This window comes from Phlebotomus papatasi, chromosome 1 (assembly GCF_024763615.1).
Source record: "Phlebotomus papatasi isolate M1 chromosome 1, Ppap_2.1, whole genome shotgun sequence".
NCBI classification, from domain to species: Eukaryota; Metazoa; Arthropoda; class Insecta; order Diptera; family Psychodidae; genus Phlebotomus; species Phlebotomus papatasi.
This window is the reverse complement of record NC_077222.1, coordinates 14,639,299-14,656,458: the sequence shown is the minus strand read 5'-3', so window position 1 is coordinate 14,656,458 and position 17,160 is coordinate 14,639,299. Positions and strand designations below refer to the sequence as shown.

The 17,160-nt window shown below is 32.7% G+C and overlaps 2 protein-coding genes across 3 annotated transcripts in view; one reads left to right on the top strand and one right to left on the bottom strand.

Moving 5' to 3' along the window:
* Positions 1–9,071, bottom strand: part of LOC129800057 (tyrosine kinase receptor Cad96Ca) — a 32,568-nt gene extending 23,497 nt beyond the window's left edge. Inside the window, exon 1 of the mRNA XM_055844427.1 lies at positions 7,751–9,071. Coding sequence (XP_055700402.1) covers positions 7,751–7,928 — 178 coding nt within the window. The 5' untranslated portion in view covers positions 7,929–9,071. The remainder of the gene's footprint in view (positions 1–7,750) is intronic.
* LOC129800053 (uncharacterized) overlaps positions 1–17,160 on the top strand; it is a 162,997-nt gene that overhangs the window by 104,399 nt on the left and 41,438 nt on the right. The gene's annotated exons all lie outside the window — the stretch shown is intronic.

Below are 17,160 nucleotides of genomic sequence, written 5' to 3'. Positions count from 1 at the left end.
TATACTTTATCATTTGTATTATTATTTGTTGGTTTCCCAGAAAGAGAGCCAGTTGAATTTCATTAAGATGTTACTTGGTTATTTATTTTTAACCCTTTAAGAACGAGACACTTTACGGACCAAAAATCAACAATAACCATTAAACCGATAACCAAAATTTGTGAAACGTATTATATCTAACATTGCAAAGCTCAACACAGTCTGATGCGGTATATTTTAATTTTCTATGGACGATAGGAATAAAAATACCCTAATAATTTGAATACAGTACGACTCCAATAGAGTCAACCCACTTGCTTAATATATATCTTCTATATTCCAAGTTATTAATTGTTGTAGTTACTATTTCACTCGTTAAAAATTGTCTCAGGTTCCTACTTAACAAAAGTTGTTTAAAAGTTTGACATTAAACCTGAAATTTTACACATTTTTCACGATATTTTAAAATTTTTAGAGGTTGACTCCATCGGAGTCGTACTGTATTTTTTTCTGATAATACTGATGAATGTTAATTTTTATTCTTATGAAAAATATTATATATAGTTCTTGCAGTTTCTATTTCCAAAAGGGTTCTAAATAAAAAAAATTGGAAATATAAAAAAAAAATTAAAAATCGGTGATCAATGCTGTATTTTAAAAATTCGTCACTATTAAGTTTATCACTAAACCTACCAAAGACCAGTGAAATTGACTTGTTTGAAACTTTTTAAAATTAACACATATTTGAACTGTACAATATCGCTATCAAACTTTATAAATTTATTAAAATTTGCATGTAATATATTTTTCAGTGTTTCAATTTTAACTTTTTCCTGTTTTACAAAAGAAAAAATTGAGTATCCCACTTACCGCGGTATCATTTGACCGAGCACGCTAGGAAAAACGACCAAAAACGGTCGGTAGGTTCAGTGTTTAATATTTACTACACAGAAAATAGTTGAAGATTTGCAAGCAATATCCTAGATTCCTACAATCTTCTATTTTACGATCACGCACAAATATTTTAAATAAATTACTTTAGGAATTCAGGTAAAAATATTTTCTCTTTGGGTCACGGGTGACCCATTCATCCTTAACCCTTCAAGGACGAGAAGGTCAAAAATCGGAAGTCAGAAAAAATCACTTTTTTACTTTTTAAAGCAAAACATAACTTTAGAAGATCGTAGGAAAAATATTTTTGGGTCACCGGTGACCCTTTCGTCCTTAAAGTGTTACAGGGATAAAAAAAACTCTTATATGCTTATGAATGGATCTCTTTTCAATATTTAGCATGAATTGAACAAGATTTCAAAACCTAAATCCTCGGTAATACAAGGCGTCATATGGCTTAGCTTGTCTAAATTCTTTTAAAGCAAATTTTTTGGAAAATTCTGACATGAAATTAAATATGCAGGGCAAATTATCTAATAGATCTAATAATCTAATAACATCGTTTTCCAGTTACGACTTTAGAACTTCCAGGAACAGGTTAGGCCAGGGGGTGACATTAGCTCTGAAAAATGCGACCAGTTTTAGTGTAAATATTTTGCTGTTTTCGTACACATTTCACAAGATATCTTCAAAGCTACGTAGGTTGCCAATTTGGGGTCTTCGGTTGCTAATAAACTCAAAAGTTTTTTTGGCGCGCTAGAAACATATGGAAAATCGGTGGCAGCCAAAATCCCGAAAGCCAAAATCCCGAATTTTCTAAATCCTGAAAGGAATGAAATTATATAGAGGAAAATGTTTAGAATAATTTTCCAAGACACAGAAGATTTCCCTTTGCATCCAGCAAGCGCGGGTACAATCGTGGGTGTAGCTGTGACACTTTTAAGAATTCGGGATTTTGGCTTTCGGGATTTTGGCTTTCGGGATTTTGGCGTTCGGGATTTTGATCGGGACCCATGGAAAATATAGGAAATGTCATAGGCTAAGCCTTCTGTCTGAAACCTGTATATAAGGAGGGTTTTGTAAGGGAAGAAAAAGATTTTTTCTGGTGAAGTATCATGCTTAATGATCGTTCACGTAATTCAGCAAATTATTAGGGGAAAGCTTTCAGACTTTGCACAGTGTGTCTTCGAACACTTCAAAATTTTTCCCATGTTCCTTTAATGAATCTGAGCAATTAACGACAATATATTTTAAAAGCTAGCCTTATGTCACACATTTTCCAAGAGAAATAGATCAGACTCATTAAAGGATACGGGAAAAATATGAAGTTGGGCAAAATGGGGTAATTTGGAACCAAAAGACGTTTAAGAAGAAAAGGATCAGGTTTCTTCCTTTTGAATATCTAAAACAGTGAGAAAATCTCAATTGTCCCAAATTGTAAATGGATCCAAATTACCCTATTTTACCCTATTCGAAGCCTAGAAGCTTGCCTCTACTATTTTTATCAATTAGTAATTGATGAAATAAATCAGTAAATTCTTTAAACAACACATATAATGAATATAGATTTCATTACTTTAAAACTAATTTAATACGTTGCTTAAAATGACGCAAAATAGCATTAAACAATGTTACATTTCAATATTATTTCATGTACGTTTAATCATGATCATTTATATTCAGAAATCATTTAGTGATTAACTCAATATTGTTTTTTATTTCTTTATTCATTTCATTTTCATAATTTTATTACCAAAAAAATTAATAATGTTTCATAGTAAAATGAACAGAATTTTGCGCAGTCAAAAAGATTTATTCGTGAAGTAATTAAATAACTAATTAAACTATTTTTTGCTATCCACTTTAATAAACTACTGCTGAAAATATTTTTCACAGATTATTTTGTGTAATTAAAAAGTTGAATGTATGAATAACTCTTAAAACTCAAACTGAAATATTATTAACAAAAAATATCTTAAGGTAAAGTATGATACCTTTAGAACGAAGTGACGCAGTTTTAGACAATTTAATTTCTCGTGTATTTTCTAATAAATTTTACTAATTTTACCCATGGGAATATGTATTTTAATCTAACAGAAAATTTTATATGCCTTACATTTCCTGAAAAAAAACTATGGGTCAAATTCATTAAAATATGAAACAAAATGAATGGGTTGTCCAACCTCATCTTGTCCGAAGGTAACATACATTCCCCTATAGGGATAATTTTATTCGATGGCTTCGGTTTGATAATTTAAATTTTCAATTCTACTAATGTAGTTTAAGGAAACATGACCTCAATTAACTACTTGAAATTAAACTAATGGTTTTTTTAATTATAAAAAAAATAAAAAAGAACATGCGTTTCTGTAACTCTTAAGTTTAGAAATTGAATACCAGAAATTATAAATTTAGTACAAAATCCCTTAGGCAAATTTTACTGTTTAGTTTTATTACAAAATATCAGTAGAATTTTACTCAAAAAGCAATAAATCATCAAATCCTGTTACGTTTGAAACTATCAATTAATTTAATAACGATGTTTTATTGAGAATATTTTTAGTAATTATCTACATACCCACTAAACTTAGTTAAATAGATCTTCAAGTCCAATCATCAATCGCAAAGTTTATCGTCAAAGAATTCTTATGATATCGAAACTATATTGCTGTGGAATCCTACTTTAAATAGCTTAGCTTTCTCGACTTTTGAAATATATCTTATGTGTCGAGAATACAGCCTCCAGACACGAAAACTATAAAGTGTTAGATGGTAATAGACTTCTGTTTGGTATTTCGTGTTGTTGCGGTGTGTCTCGTGCCCAACAACTTTGTTAAAAGAGAAAATTGCATCGAGACAATCTCTTTGGCTATTGGACAGTGAGGAAAAGTCAATCTATAGATTTATTTGATGCGACACAGAGAAATGCTTTCTGCGTAAAAGAGAGAGAAAGAGAGACACCAAGACCTAAAGAATATATAAAGCATGTACCGTAAAGTATTAATACAATTTTGGGAAAGATATCTCTAGCGCTTTAAGCGTTATCTTAATAAATTCATGTTCTAAAATGCAGAATACAATTTTCAAAACTTTTTATAATTTATTTAAATATGGGAAAATGGGGCACTACCGAACATGGGGTAGCACCGAACACTGAGATTTTTTTAACTATGTATTAAACTTTAGTCCAAGTAGTTTAGAAATAAAAATTAGTGTTCAGTGCTACCCCATGTTTGGTGGTGTCCTAGTTTCCTCTAAGATTAAGAAATTAAGATTTGTCTATGAATAGGTTATATTCCTTTCGGAACCGCTGCACCCAGACCGCTTTATTTGGGATCATTATGCACTCCCCATTCTCTCGTTCTATTCCAACCTTCAAAGCAGTGCACTTGCTCTATATCATAGTACTCTGTACGCGTTTTGATACACACTGTACCGCTTTAGATCACGGTAGACCAGCCTTGGTTTGTGGTTTTGGGCAGTGAATGTGTATTTCAATTCAATTGAACAAACAAATAAAACAAGAAATTTAATTCACACTAAAATATATTGAATCTTTCGAATTATTACAAAGCCTCTTATATATAATAATATAATTATATAATAATAATGCTGGCACAACATTCCATGAAGGAACTAGGCCTTCCAGCAAGGGGATTTCTAGACATGCATTATCATTTTTTCTTGTACAGGATGAGGTTGTCAGTCCCATGCCCGTGGAATCAAGTGCAGTGAAGCTCACTGGATGCAATCCGAACTCCTTTAACGCCAGAAAAATTCCTGGTGAATTCGAACCCGGGACATTTGCATCATAGAGCGAGTACTCTACCACTTGACCCATTGAGTACCCCACAAAGCCTCTTATAGTAAATTTAAAGATTTTGAATATAGCAATTTTTGAAGTTATCTAAAATGTCGAATTGATTCAAATCTAATCTAAAAATACTAAAGTTGTTTTTTTTTTAGAGAAAGAGGTTATTGAGTAGATTTTATATTAAATTCTGTCAAGCAAAGCATATTTGATATCGATTTTGTTTGAGAATTAACTGCCATAGATCTCTAAAAAGTATCGTACCCTTGAATAAACTGTGAGTAGTACAATTATTTAATACTCTCCTATTAATAATAACTATATAACACATAGCACTTTTGTTATCAAAAAAACTTTATTCCATTTTTACGATTCTCTTTTATTTCCCGATTAATAAACTAAAAAATATAAAGATATCACATTAATACGGAAAATTTTTAAGATCTAAAAGATTTGTCACTTTAATATAAAAATAAATCGAAAATGCATATGAAACATACACTAAGAAAAAACTTAAAAAGTTAAAACAACTCTATGACAGAGTTGAATTAACTCAAAGAATATCGATGTAATTGATACTCTTTTCCTTATAAATTTTAGTAAATAGAGTTGAAACTACTCTTCGTGCGAGTTGAATTAATTCGTCGGATATCGATGTAATTATTACTTTTTTTCTGTGTAAAATTTCATCTCGACTGAAGTATCTGCTTAAGTGTTTTCGTTTTAAGAATATACTTCAGTCAAGACGATTTTCGTGTGACAAAGTTCATATGGGACATCAACTAGAAATATGCCTAACAGTGTTTTATGAAGACATGTGCGTACTCATACGTGATATTTCGCTCGGAACATAGGGAACTTAAGGTCAAAAAAATATTACTAAAGAAAATGATAAAAAAATACATAAAATTGCAAAACATATTCATTTTAGGATTTGAGAGTTATATCAACTCTATTAAAGAGTTCTTTTAACTCTTGAAACGAGTTATTTTAACTCTTAAAGCGAGTTATTTTCAGTCTTAAAAAGAGTTATTTACACTCTTTTGTCATGTAAATTTTAGGAAAAAAAAGTTAAAACAACTCTTCCGAATATTACACCTAAATAGAAGTAAAATCAACTCTAAAATATAGTTTATCGAAAATTACAACGAAAAAGAGTTAATTCAACATCGATTCGCGTAAGTTTTACTCGATTATTTTTCTGAATGTAGTTGAAATTTTAGATGTTGTCTGCCGATACTGTTCTTAAAACTCATAGTATTGCTTCCATGATATTAAATGGCGACATTTTAAACTCCAAACTTGTATGTAAGCTGAGTGATCCGTAGACAGTTGGTTTAATCTCAATCAAGTACTTAACTTCTTACTACTCAAATACCACAAAAATATTATTACAACAAATTTTTCAGTGCCGTAAATGCGGATGACTTAGCCCCTGCTTTTCGTAAGCTTTTCTTTGATTTTGTCATTTAAAGATTATCTTCACCGATCGGATGCTGTAGATCGGATCTGCGAAGATCAACCTCAAGTGTTAAAATTAGAGAAATATTTACGAACAGGGGGGTAAAATCACCCCGGAGGTCAAAGTCATCTGCATCTGCGGTGTTATAGTAAAAACGACCAGTAAAATAATTGAAAAGTAGAAAATTAAAACCGATGAGATAAAATTTAATAAAGTAAAGGATTTTACGAATATTCTTGGTGTTCTTGGTAACTTAAATATGATTTAAATTTTGATTTATGAACAATTTTTGCGTTATTTCTTGAGCAAAATTATCCATTAAACTTCTAAATTTTCTGCTGACTTAGGGTGAAAGGAACACCTATTGACACTTTAAGAATTTATCATGCCATACTTATTGACACTTTCAGTACCGATTTAGGATATGAAATTTGAACATCTCTTTTTATATGAAAAGGTAGATTACAGAAAAAAAAAACATCATAATTAGGGGAGACTGGGGCAAAACTTGTCAAAACGTATATTTAAGTCTTTCACGAGCTCTGAGGCAACTTAAACGTTTTATAATGAACATATTCTTATAGGAAATTTACTGCTCTACAACATTGCGGAAGACTATTTTCCTCTATCTCGAAAGAAATGTGATTTTCGAATCATTTTCTAAAAGTCGTTTTTGTGGAGATTCTCAAAATTGCTGGGGCAAATTTTGTCAGTCTTCGGATAATTTGTGACATTTTACTCTCGCAAACGTTAAAAATATCAAATAGACATATTTTTATAGGAAATTTATTCCTCTACAACTTTGTCGAAAATAAATTTTCTCTATCTTAATGAGAAATGTGCTTAAATTGAGTTAATCAGTATTGATATTTTCTGCAAGCCAAATATTCCAAAAATATTGCTCAAAATTTCATTATTTTTTATTTTACATAATCCTTCCTCGAATCCCTTGAAACTTTGAAAGTTTGAGAAGGTTCATGAAGGCTATCTATAATTTCTTAGACTATATATCTGGCGGAATTCTGTGTAATTGCAGCTGTTCCGGTGTTCGCCAGAGAATTCGTTCTTTTTAAATGATGAAGACCCACACCAAGGGTTGAAAGCTTTGGCAAAAAATCGGAGTCTTTTAATTTGAAAAGAATGAATTCTCTGGCGAACACCGGAACAGCTGCAATTGCGCTATCTATAATAAAAATTTCAAACCTCAGTCTCTTTTATTTTAGAAAATAGTGGTGAATATTGAAATTTTCGTTTTGACAAATTTTGCCCCAGTCTCCCCTACTTGCATTTTACCAATAAATTTCATCATTTCGACAAAAGTGTCAACAGGGGTTCCCCCTTTCGAAGAGGTGTTCCTTCGACCCTATGTTGTTTTTTTATTGACCAAAGATAGTTGTGTGTTTTCATACTCAATGATACGGTCTTTATAGAGAGAGAGAGAGAGAGAGAGAGAGATGGCGGAAAAAAAGCTCCGCTACACATTTGCGGTCATTGAGTTGAGAGAGCGGTATAAATCTCGAATATTGCTGAGGTGGTTTAATTAAAAACCGTGTCAAATTCTTAATTAAATTGCTAGTCAGTTGGAAGGTATTTTGATTTGAACTTGCCTGCTTGAATGCAGCACATTGCCAGGAGGATAGCAAGAGCCATCCTGTGTCCTCCATGAAGGAGATTGCTACCTGCAGTGACCATGACTGAACTGGACTTCCTCTGTGGCCACTGCCAAAACCTAAAATTACTATCCAATTGAGATCCAATAGACTGTTGCACTTGTCTCATTGTCATTTGCAAGACTTCTTGTACACATTCTGTGGCTGCCCGGCACTGTTAAACCTCTCACAGAAGTCACTGAATTTTACCACTAAATCACTTTTATCTGCACATGGATCACTGAACAGGTGAATTGAGAGTACTCCATTGCCTTGGAGTATTGGATTTTTTTTCATGGAAAGTTATCTAGGGGATGGAGGGAATGGACCTGACTGGGGAGGAGGCTGAGTCAGGTGACACTGGAATGAACATAAGTACCATGGGTTTGTTATTCATATAATGATGTCTGGCTTTCCGTTCACCGTTAGTCGATTTCTCTTTTTCACCTTTTGTTGCTGTTCTTTATTGTTATAAAAAAAAATACACTCTCCAAATGGTCAGCAGAGCTACTACAAAATTAAGTACTACCGGGGCTGTTTTATCTTTAGAGATGAGCTACTGAACAATCAATTCTCTTCTCACTTATCCAGCCATATTTTTTTTCTTTTCAAGGTGTTGCCGTATTACCCATCACTGGCACTCAAACTCTTTCACTGAATCCCATGGAATTGTTCGTTTTCCGGTTTCCAGGCGAGCTTTAGTAAAAAGAAGCAAGATCCACTCTTTATGAATTTTTCCCACTGACTAATCAACACCACACATGTTAGTTCTTCCAGCTAAATCTCAGTCCAGACATTAGCAAACACAGAGGCAATTTCACTTTTTTCTACATTTCCACATAAGATTTTCATCTGTGAGGGAGTTCCTCAATAATTTTCACCGGGATTTTCCAATATTTTGCTATTGCATTCTCAGTGAGATTGAAAACTGCTTCAACGAGCAATTTTCAGTGGAATCTTCCCACAAATTGACACAAACTATCCACCAAGCAGTAAACTCAACAATCGTCAAACCAACACTAAATTGTCTCTCGATGGGATTTCTTGAGACACTCGATCTGCCAATGTATATAACTTCTTTTAACTCATACCTATTGGTGTGTGATCTCATGCTGAAGAAGTAGTGGATAAAGAAAAACTTTCATGAAATCGCTGAATTCTCATACACTATCTTTAACCTACTTAACAGTCTTTTATTTGAAAATTTTCAAAATCAAACTTTGAGGATTTCCAAGCCTTCCCCTAAACATCCTTCATCCACCTTACCACCTAATCATCTAAAAAACGAAAACAAATATTTTGGAATTTAAATCACCTCCAATCTCAGGTATTTACCTGAGAATGTATGAGAATTCCAGCGAACAGGTAAATACATGGAAATCTCAACTCGCTTACGATCACGGTAACCTTCACGTATAAGCTCCACACATTTGCCACTATTTACTCCTAAAGAGACACCTAAACGTGATCTTAAGTCTACCTGTGTATGATGCGTTGCTATTCCACCAGGAAAAATGTGATCCATTGAGAAAAACACCATTCTTTGTTGTCTTTGTGCACAAAGATTGGGAAAAGATCATGATCAAGTTGATCATGTTTCTTTTTTTTTTTTTTGGAAACCTCAATTCTTTTTATTGCTTAAACTCGTTGCACGGGAGGTCGATAATAAAAATTAATCAACTTTGATGGTTTTGTGTACTCACCCTTTCAGCAAATGTCCAAAATGATTATTTGTAATTTGATATTTCGATTTTCCTAATTAATTATACTTAAATATTCCTAGAAACATTGACAAAAATTAATATAACCAGTTTAAAAACAAATAAAAACAGAACAAATAAATAATTCCTGAAATTTCCGTTAGGAAATTTATAAAATTCAGGTGTATGGATATAGACTAGATTCTTGGAAACTTAAAAAAAAAAGTTTGCGGTGAACAAGATTAGGGGAAAGTGCCCATACTTCGTACGATCCCAAAGTAATGACTAAATTTTTCCAATGCTTCTGCATAAATATGACTTCGCAATATATTTGAAAAATTAGGCACTTTTTCCTAATTTTTAAATATTTAATGAGAGACATAGGAAAAATTAATCATTACGAAGCTTGGGATCATGCGAAACCTGAGCAGTTACTCCTACTCAAAGTAGATTCGTCTAAAATCGAAACCGAAAAGTTTCTGTTAGAAATACGGCCCAATTTTTAAATTTTCAAATAAAAATTTAGTCATTACGAAGCTTGGGATAATACGAAGTCTGGGCACTTTTCTCTACTCAAAGTAGGGTCATCTAAAATCGAAAAGTTCCTGTTAGAAATGCGGCCCAATTTCTAAATTTCCAAATAAAAATTTAGTCATGACGAAGTTTGGGATCAGACGAAGTCTGGGCAGCTACTCCTACTCAAAGTAGATTCGTCTAAAATCGAAAACCTAAGTATTCGTGTTATAAATACGGCTAAATTCCTAAATTTTCAAATTAAAATTTAGTCATTACGAAGCTTGGGATCATATGAAGCCTGAGCAGTTACTCCTACTCAAAGTAGATTCGTCTAAAATAGAAACTGAAATATTCCTGCTAGAAATACGGCTCAATTTCTAAATTTTGCAATAAAAATTTAGTCACTACGAAGCTTGCGATCAGATGAAGCTTGGGCACTTACTCCTACTCAAAGTAGATTCATCTAAAATCGAAAACCCAAATATTCCTATTAGAAATACGGCTAAATTTCTAAAGTTTGAAATAAAAATTTAATCATTACGAAGCTTGGGATCATACGAAGCCTAGGCAGTTACTCCTACTCAAAGTAGATTCGTCTAAAATGGAAACTGAAATATTCCTGCAAGAAATACGGCTAAATTTCTAAAATTTCAAATAAAAAATTAGTCATTACGAAGCTTGATATCATACGAAGCCTGGACTCAAAGTAGATTCGTCTAAAATCGAAACCGAAATATTCCTTTTAGAAATACGGCTCAATTTTTTAATTTTGAAATAAAAGTTTCAGAAAATAATATTTAAAATGTTCTAGGGGAATGTAGGCAGGCTTCGCACGTGTGAGCTTTCGAACGATGCGAATTTTCTATTTATTTCCAAAGACTTGGTTCCGCATTTCTTAGCCTTAAATTAAGCATTTATGAACCTTATCTTCATTGTAAAAATAGACAGCCAAGCCCTTCTTTCCTAGGTGCTGGGATCACAAATAGAAAATTGGCCCAACACAAAATGGGTAATTTTGATGGCACACATTTCATTTGATTTCTCAGTTAAACTCATTTCTAAAAAAAAATCACTTACACAGTGGATGAAGAATATACTTGAGATGATATTTACGTAATAATTTTTTGCATCGGAGGGAAATTATTTTCACGGTGGCGGAAAATTCGCAAGTACTACACTGTGTGTGGTTTCAAACACTGAATGTGTGAGCGTTCGCACATCCATCAAACAACTCCAGCTTGAAAATCATAACCTCACTAAAGCCTTATAAGCCACAGTGAGACATTCGTGGTCATTTCCTCTACGGCAGGCATATGGTCTCCTTCCCATCTCCATGCGACGACGGTTATCGAGGGGTAACTCATTTCGGGGAACTCGAGCCAATCTGGCTGGGGAACCCATACATTTTTTTCAAGGAAACCCGGGGAACTCATACATTTTTTTGGGAACCCGAGCCAATCTGATTGATTATGAATTACCCCTTGACGGTTATTGACAGTGTGAACCGTGTGAACATATTCATAGTCGATTTTTCGATATTCATTTGGAAGAAAATGTGAAAAAAGGTGTTTTAAAGATCTTCTTTTAGTGCAGTGATAGTTTCCGCGGGTTCACAGGAGCACAGTATAACAATCGGAATGTATTTTTTAATTGTAAGATAAAATTTATTTCGAGAAAAAAAGCAATGACGAACTCAAACCCCCATCGTGTGAACGCTGCCCCCGGAGGCAAGAATCGCACAACTCGTCATATTTTTTTCATTTTCCTGTCCAGGAAAAGCAACAATTCTGTGATAGCGAACTAAACATGCATAGAAACCTAAAACATCAGAGAACTTTTTGATGTAGTATAACTCACTGCCCATTTTACAGTTTAGTCAGAAAAAAGTCCTGAATTTGAAGCACGAAAAAATGTGCGAAGGCTGCCTACATTCCTCTATACTTTTATATTCTTAAGAGCTTAAATTATATAAAATTTATGTTATGACGAAAAAAATTTAGAGGAAATTATGAAGTGAGGTATGGGTAACTATTTTTTATATATTTATATAATATGGGTTACTCTTTATGGAAGTTCCTGAGAGCTATACATAGTAAAAATCTGAAGCTTCAATTTTACAAAACAATAATTTTTTAAAGAAATAAATTCTTGTTAACCAGTTTAAAATTTTCTATTGACTGAAGTACTGCAGTATTCTAATCCCTAGGATCCGTAGGATTTAACATAGTCATATTAAAATAAATTTTTCTTTATTTTCGCTAGACAAAACTTCCTGGATTAATTCTCGTCATATTTGTTAGACTCAAATCTTTATTTTTTAATTTTATTCCTGTCAATCTTGATTTTTTACTAACTAAAATGAATCTAGTTGACCAAAAAGTACGATGATTTGTTACAAGAAAAAATTAAAAATGCTCCTATTTACAAATATTTTCAACGTCCACTGCCGTCTTACCATTTGGTACGACACTATAAATTATGCTAAAAAATATTTTACGTATATTAAAAGAAACAAACAGTAAAATATAACAAAAAATCCCAGTATTCAAAACAAGACTATAAAAATTACGTTCCTTTTTATCTTATTTTATGAATTTAGTGCTTACACGTGCTAAATGTGATCCTGAACGAGCAAAAACCATGAGAACCCTAAATGAGTCATTCTTACAATTCTTTTGTAACACCTTAAGGACGAGTGGAACACCGATGTCCTAAAAACGAAAATAATTTTTCGTTTCTGACAATTTAGATGACAAAATAACTTTTTATAGTTAGAAAAAGTTTTGTTTTTGGGACACAGGTGTCCTACTCGTTCTTACAAGGTTAAATATTGTACTCATGATTTTAGTACATGACTGTACTAAAATTATGCAAGACGGTTAATATTTCTTTTATTTTTAATAAAACTGACCAGTAAAAACATGTAAAACACCTTCCACAAAGTTAAGCATTTTTAGATAAAGAATCGTATACTAAGCTTTGAGTTACAATCCAGTTCTTTAATTTTAGTATCTTAAATAAAATTGCAATCAAATGAAAATGAAAAATAACATGAAGAAGCATTTGAAGCTATTAATTTTGAAAATGTTTTAATCAGTAATAGCCCCATTGCTTACATTTCTCGAACTATAATCACTAAATGTATTTTCCTATATGAATCACAAACTGACCTTTGCAAATTAATACACTTAAATTCATAACTTGTGTATTATGAGTTCAGTAGAGCAGAACAATGAGTCAGTGCTACTCGGTAAATTGGGCCTGTATAGAGTTCCTAAATTATTCAGTGGCCTGTCAATGAATTCCCAAATGCAATGTTCACATTTTAATCGATTTTAGATAAAAGCATACAAATTGCATTAATAATTGAGCAGTCAGCAAAGTGTTGAATTTTCTCTCCTCGCTTATCAACCCAGTAGTATCCTCTATGGTCATTTTTTGTTATTGATTTTTTATCACGATAATTTTCTCTCAAAAGAGAAATCTATGGTATGACAGCGTAAAACGATACTGTTGATCACTGAGTGATATTAAGTTGATGAAAAATACATTTGAGCTCTTCGCTCTCTTCAAATGGGAACAACAAAAAAAATTAATGTTGCTATGCTAATTGGAGAAATTCAATTAATTTTGCAGAATCACTTGAAATATCATGTAAATTGGATTTTATGATATAGTATTAATTTATAATAATAAAAAAGTCACCAAAACCAATTTAGATTGACTATGTACTCAATGTGAAGTGCGCTCTTGATTGATTTGAAAAACGTGCCTGGGACAAAATGCATCAATTGAAATTTTCGAGCCTATAATGAGCTATTGACGGAAGCATTAGCAAACCGCATTAGCTATTCACAATTTGATATTCATGCTGGAAGCACAACATTGTGTATACATTTTTATCAGGGGCTGGCAGAGTTCACAGCCAGACGAATGGATTGTAATTTGTACTCCATACATATGAGCTTCATTCTCCATTTAGTGTTAATTTTCTCTTTGTACAAATGGCCTTTCAGTGTCAAAATGAAAGTGCAATACACCAAAGAGTATCTGGATATAATACACGCCTCAAATACTCTCTATACACGAGAGGTTAGTGGTGTAAGATGAATCAGGTGGGTTTTTTTCATAATCACAGCTATTGTATTGCTGCGGCTCAGTTGACCATTTCCGATTGGGCTTATATACCGAAGCTATATCGACTATATATCATTCTATACCATTTAATTGAAGAATTAACAAATGTTCCAGAGGGACATTTGAAGTTATGAAATCCGTATTCTGCCTATGTAATTTTTCAGAAAAAAATGAAAAAAAAATTGTTAAGTGGAAACTGTGTTCAAATCATGATTCTTCCCAGCGAATACCAAATGCTAACCGATTTCAATTCGACTAAAAACATATGTATTTTTAGCTAAATTCTGCGATCATCAAAACGACATCCCCGAGGCAGAGCCATTTCCTTATTTGGTTAGCACTTTTCGTTCGAGAACTGCTGACCGTTCAGCATATTTTTGATGATAAATTCAACAAAAATCTGCTGAAAACACTGCTTTTTTCTACCTGTGATCGCTTGGTTATTTGAAATACTTTAAAAACTGATATTCACTTAAACTACAGAACTGGTGCATATATAAGGGAAGAGTACCAACGATCGGCAGTGTTCCTCGGATCGTTAGGTTATTACCATATTGTTGCTCCAAATCAAATGAATTTTTAAAAATTATTAGCTACTTTTTACCATTTAACTCTTACAAGAATGCACTGCATTAGCTCTGATTTAATTTTTAAAATCAAATTTCCATTAGACACCTGATTGAATTCGTGACGATCCGAGGTACAGATTGAAAGTTTGCAATTACACCTAATTTTTATTAATTTATTGTAAAAATTAAAAATTCAAATGCACAGATATAGTTAAATGGATCACTAATATATCAATTAGCATGTACAAAAATACCAAATAGTATTTTGAGGCTTATATTTTGAACTAAATATCGAGAATGTCTCTTAACATTCCGATCCGGGGTGCTCTTCCCTTATCTAAGATTACTTTCAACTAAAAGAAAAAATCAATAGGAGATCCTATTTATTCGAAAAATTGAATCAATTAAGAAAACTTTAGAATATACCTATTAGGCATCTTTGAGAGCCCAAGGGAAAACGAGTATACTCGAACCTCTTATAATGCAGTGTGTTATTTTTTTGCTACTAAACAATTAAAAAGAGATCTGAAATCGAAAAAAATATATCTAAATAAATCAAGAAGTTGAACTCCATTCTCTTCCTTTTAGTGCGTTACGAAATTTCAGTCTTTTCCTATCATAACTCATCCGAAAAAAAGTTCATCTTCTTAACATATCTGAAAGACAATCAACGTTAATATTGTAATAGCGATTCCTAAGTATTCCTAATTCAATCGAGTGAAAATCATTAAAAATTATAGATTTAAAAGGTAAGGTTAAACATATGACTAAAGACTGAATTTTAAAGGCAAATGATACTCTCCAGACTAGATGTTAGAAAGCAATAAAATTATTCGACAATTTGGATTAAACTTCCATTCTAATACATGTCTTATAGAAGTCTCAATCGCGAATATTGGAACAAGTGTTTCGGCAATGCGAGATGTTCCACCGAGAACTGATGTTTCCCTAATGCCCTGCATATACTTCCGACTTAAGCCGAATGTTTAGAATTCTGGCTCACCTAGAGCAATAATAAGAATTTCTTTACTCCTACACACAAGGGGAAATATCATCAAGATTCTCAGTTACCTAAAGAATTAACAATTCGTCCTGTTAGAGCTTTCAGTGTATTCACAGAATAGATTCCCTGATCTATTTAATTAGTCGAAAATTAATTGCAAAAAACAATTCATAAATGGCCTCAATCCTGGAGAACGGATCAACGATTGAAACTGCTGCTTTTTCTTAACCATCTCTATATATTGAATTAACTCCTCCCTGACATGACACTCACAAATTTTAACTTTATTCGCCATTGTTTGTAGAAACGTGCCCCTCATGGATTTTTTCTCAAAGACATTCTTCCGAAACTAAAAATCCAACGGCAAACAACAACCGCTGCTATCTCTTATCACTTGCAACTCTTGCAGGCATGCAAGCCTACATAAAATAATATCTTGAATTGTTCGTTAAGTTAAATATTTTAAGTTTGGAATGTTCAATTCTAAACACCAAGAGACAGTATAATGTAATTATTATGAAAAGAATAATTTTACAAAATTCTCATCAGCTTCCCATAAGCTGTTTGTTGGCTAAGCCGAGAGACGTATTAGTCAGAAACTGATAGAAATGCAATCTGATCATTATATTGATTATAACTACGTTAAGCCGACCCTCGGCTTCGATCGTAAGTGTATCTATGACATAAGTCACGACCCGATGCGACGTAATGGGATCCTTAGGCACGTCACGCTGAGATGTTCATGGTCCCTAAGACACCAGGAAAGGCAAAGTTCATAGGGTAAGTGTACCAAATTCCGGCCAGTTTGCAATTTCGGCCACTTTTTTGGTCCTCTAATTTCCGTGAATTTTTAGTTCTTACATACTCTAAAGATTATACAATGCAAAAAAATAACAAAAAATGTAGCTTCGATAAACAAGATGATGTGAAAAAGGCATTGGAAGAATTCCGGAAGGGCAAGGAACTATGAGAATGGAGGTGGCCGAAATAAGGCACCAAAGCTATGTCTATATTTTTATTCATTTTAAAATGTATTAAGAATAATTTTAGAGTAAATAAAGACGATAAACTGTCTACAAGGTTCTAAGCATCACTCCTTAAGTAGAAGGAATAAAAAATCAATTTCTATTAAAGATATTACATTTCAAACTTGAGACTTTGGCGCTTGCATGCAACTATGCCGAAATTTGGCACACTTACCCTACAGGATGTTTTGGTGAGAATGTAGATACCTCAAAATGGAGCAGATGCTGAAAGTACAATAGGGAATTGCCCCTCTTGCACTCTTCTGACACTGTCCATAATAATAAATTTAAATACTTATTTGAGGTGTTTGCAAGTATTATGGAGCTTACGTGGGTAATCTTTGTCCAATTGGAGCATTTTGACACTTTTCAGTGACACTCTTTAATAGTCTTAAAATGCTCCAATACGACAAAAATT